At 39.8% G+C, this 2,344-nt stretch overlaps 1 protein-coding gene across 1 annotated transcript; it reads left to right on the top strand.

The window, feature by feature from the left end:
* Positions 1–428: 428 nt before the first annotated feature.
* Positions 429–1,403, top strand: LOC115186531 (zinc finger protein 180-like; the record flags this gene model as incomplete). The annotated part of the gene is made up of 2 exons (XM_029746145.1): positions 429–1,224; positions 1,399–1,403. Coding segments are annotated over 2 exons (801 nt in total), but the record flags the coding sequence as incomplete, so codon positions are not given.
* Positions 1,404–2,344: the final 941 nt, after the last annotated feature.

Genomic DNA, 2,344 nt, shown 5'->3' with positions numbered 1-2,344 from the left:
AAAAGTCGTCTGGCACACTGCTTAGGATTTCAACAACATGAATATCTTATTTATAGCCTACAATCATCGATGTTACTACTAATGTGAAAAGAAGTCATTTTAAGACAATTGTCAAATAATTTTAACATTCATTACAGACGTCAATTGTTGTACAACATCATGGCTACGCTGTTGGCATCACCTTTTACAGTGGATTACCGCTGTTGTGGGCCTTTAATCATCTGTCTGACTTTGTTGTTCACACAGGAGAGATACTTAACTATCGTGGATCCTCTGGGGAGCCTCAACAACCTCGTGATGCTGAAGAGGCAGAGGAGAGTCTCTCCAGATCAGAACACCTCAATAAACACCTGCAGAGATCCACAGTGAAGAGAACTCACTGCTGCTCTGACTGTGGGAAGAGATTCACCTCCCCAGCAGGCATTAAAATTCATCAGAGAACGCACACAGGAGAGAAATCTTATATCTGTGGTCAATGTGGGAAGAGTTTTAGTCAATCTAGCTATCTGACAATGCACCAGAGAACGCACACAGGAGAGAAACCTTATAGCTGTGGTCAATGTGGGAGGAGTTTTACTCAGTCAGGCAGCCTGATATCACACCAGAGAACACACACAGGAGAGAAATCTTATAGCTGTGATCAATGTGGGAAGAGTTTTACTACATCTAGCTCTCTGACTCTACACCAGAGAATACACACAGGAGAGAAACCTTATAGCTGTGGTCAATGTGGGAAGAGTTTTGCTGCATCTGGCTCTCTGACTCTACACCAAAGAATACACACAGGAGAGAAACCTTATAGCTGTGGTCAATGTGGGAAGAGTTTTACTATGTCAAGCAACCTGATATCACACCAGAGAATACACACAGGAGAGAAACCTTATAGCTGTGGTCAATGTGGGAAGAGATTTGCTGCATCTGGCTCTCTGACTCTACACCAGAGAATACACACAGGTGAGAAACCTTATAGCTGTGATCAATGTGGGAACAGTTTTACTCAGCTAAGCAACCTGATATCACACCAGAGAACACACACTGGAGATAAACCTTATAGCTGTGATCAATGTGGGAACAGTTTTACTCAGCTAAGCAACCTGATATCACACCAGAGAACACACACAGGAGAGAAACCTTATAGCTGTGTTCAATGTGGGATGAGTTTTGGTCGATCTGACCATCTGGTATCGCACCAGAGAACACACACAGGAGAGAAGCCTTATAGCTGTGAACATTCTCCGATAAGACATCTGATCAAACACCAGAAAATACATGAAGGGGTTGTTACATGATATCAATGATATCTCACAATGTAGAATGTTTTAACATTGTAGTATGAATATTTTAATAGTGTCACAATGTAGAACCCTAAACGTTTGCCCCCTGTTCTATTGATTTCAGCATGATATGGATATCAGCCTCATGGAAAAATACAAGCTCTGAATTGAAAGAGTACTATTTATGAGATTTAACAAAAAAGAGTTGTGTTACACATACCACATTGGTGACGCACTTGAATCAAAATGTATCTAGCTGTTTTCTATAAATTGTCCTCTAACCAGTGATGTACACATTATTCCCAGATTTCGTGTGGTTTTTGAGCTGTTAGTTTTAACAGGACGTGCAACCTCATCTCCCTCCTCTCGCACAAATGATTTTAGCATGATATCGAAGAGTTATGACATAAGTGTTGCGTTCCTTTGTTTAGCGACCCCTAAATTTAAATGCATCACTCCGAAATGTAGCTGACTGACTTCCGTAGGTTGTCCTCTAACCAGTGAGGTAAAATATATCTCCATTTACATGTGTTTTTTGTTTTGTTGTGTTAGTTTGAAGAGCAGATTCAACCTGGTTTCCCCCCAAATCGATATAAGATTTGTGTTTTGCGTTTAGCCAGTGCGTTGCCATGGATCTTTATTTATTTTGACTGCATGTTTTTCTGTATTGGAGATGAATTTTGTTTGTGCTCGTTCCAAGGAGACGAGAGTTCTAGAAGCTAGTGAGTTTTAGGAAGACTTGAGTTCTAGAAGCTAGTGAGTTTTAGGATTCTATAGAAAGAAAAAGGAGAAAAATAATCCTATTGTATATTATTATTTAGAAATGCGTGTTTTTTTCTTGTTTTTAATTGTTGATAGCCAGTGATTATATTGTAGAAGGTGAAGCATTGTAGTTGATTAAAATGTGAAATGGAAGTTGTTTTCTGTTGGTGGTGAGCAAACTTGTCCAACAAAAATATAGGATATGTTTGTCTTAAGGGGGAAGGTGTTAGAGGCTTTGGTTTTTCCATTTATGTTTTGAGGTTGGACTTTACGTCTAGCTCGTTAGCACGTCTAGCTCGTTAGCACGT

The sequence above is a fragment of the Salmo trutta genome, unplaced genomic scaffold (genome assembly GCF_901001165.1).
Source record: "Salmo trutta unplaced genomic scaffold, fSalTru1.1, whole genome shotgun sequence".
Lineage (NCBI taxonomy): Eukaryota > Metazoa > Chordata > Actinopteri > Salmoniformes > Salmonidae > Salmo > Salmo trutta.
The sequence above is the reverse complement of the archived record's forward strand: the minus strand, read 5'-3'. Positions and strand labels throughout refer to the sequence as shown.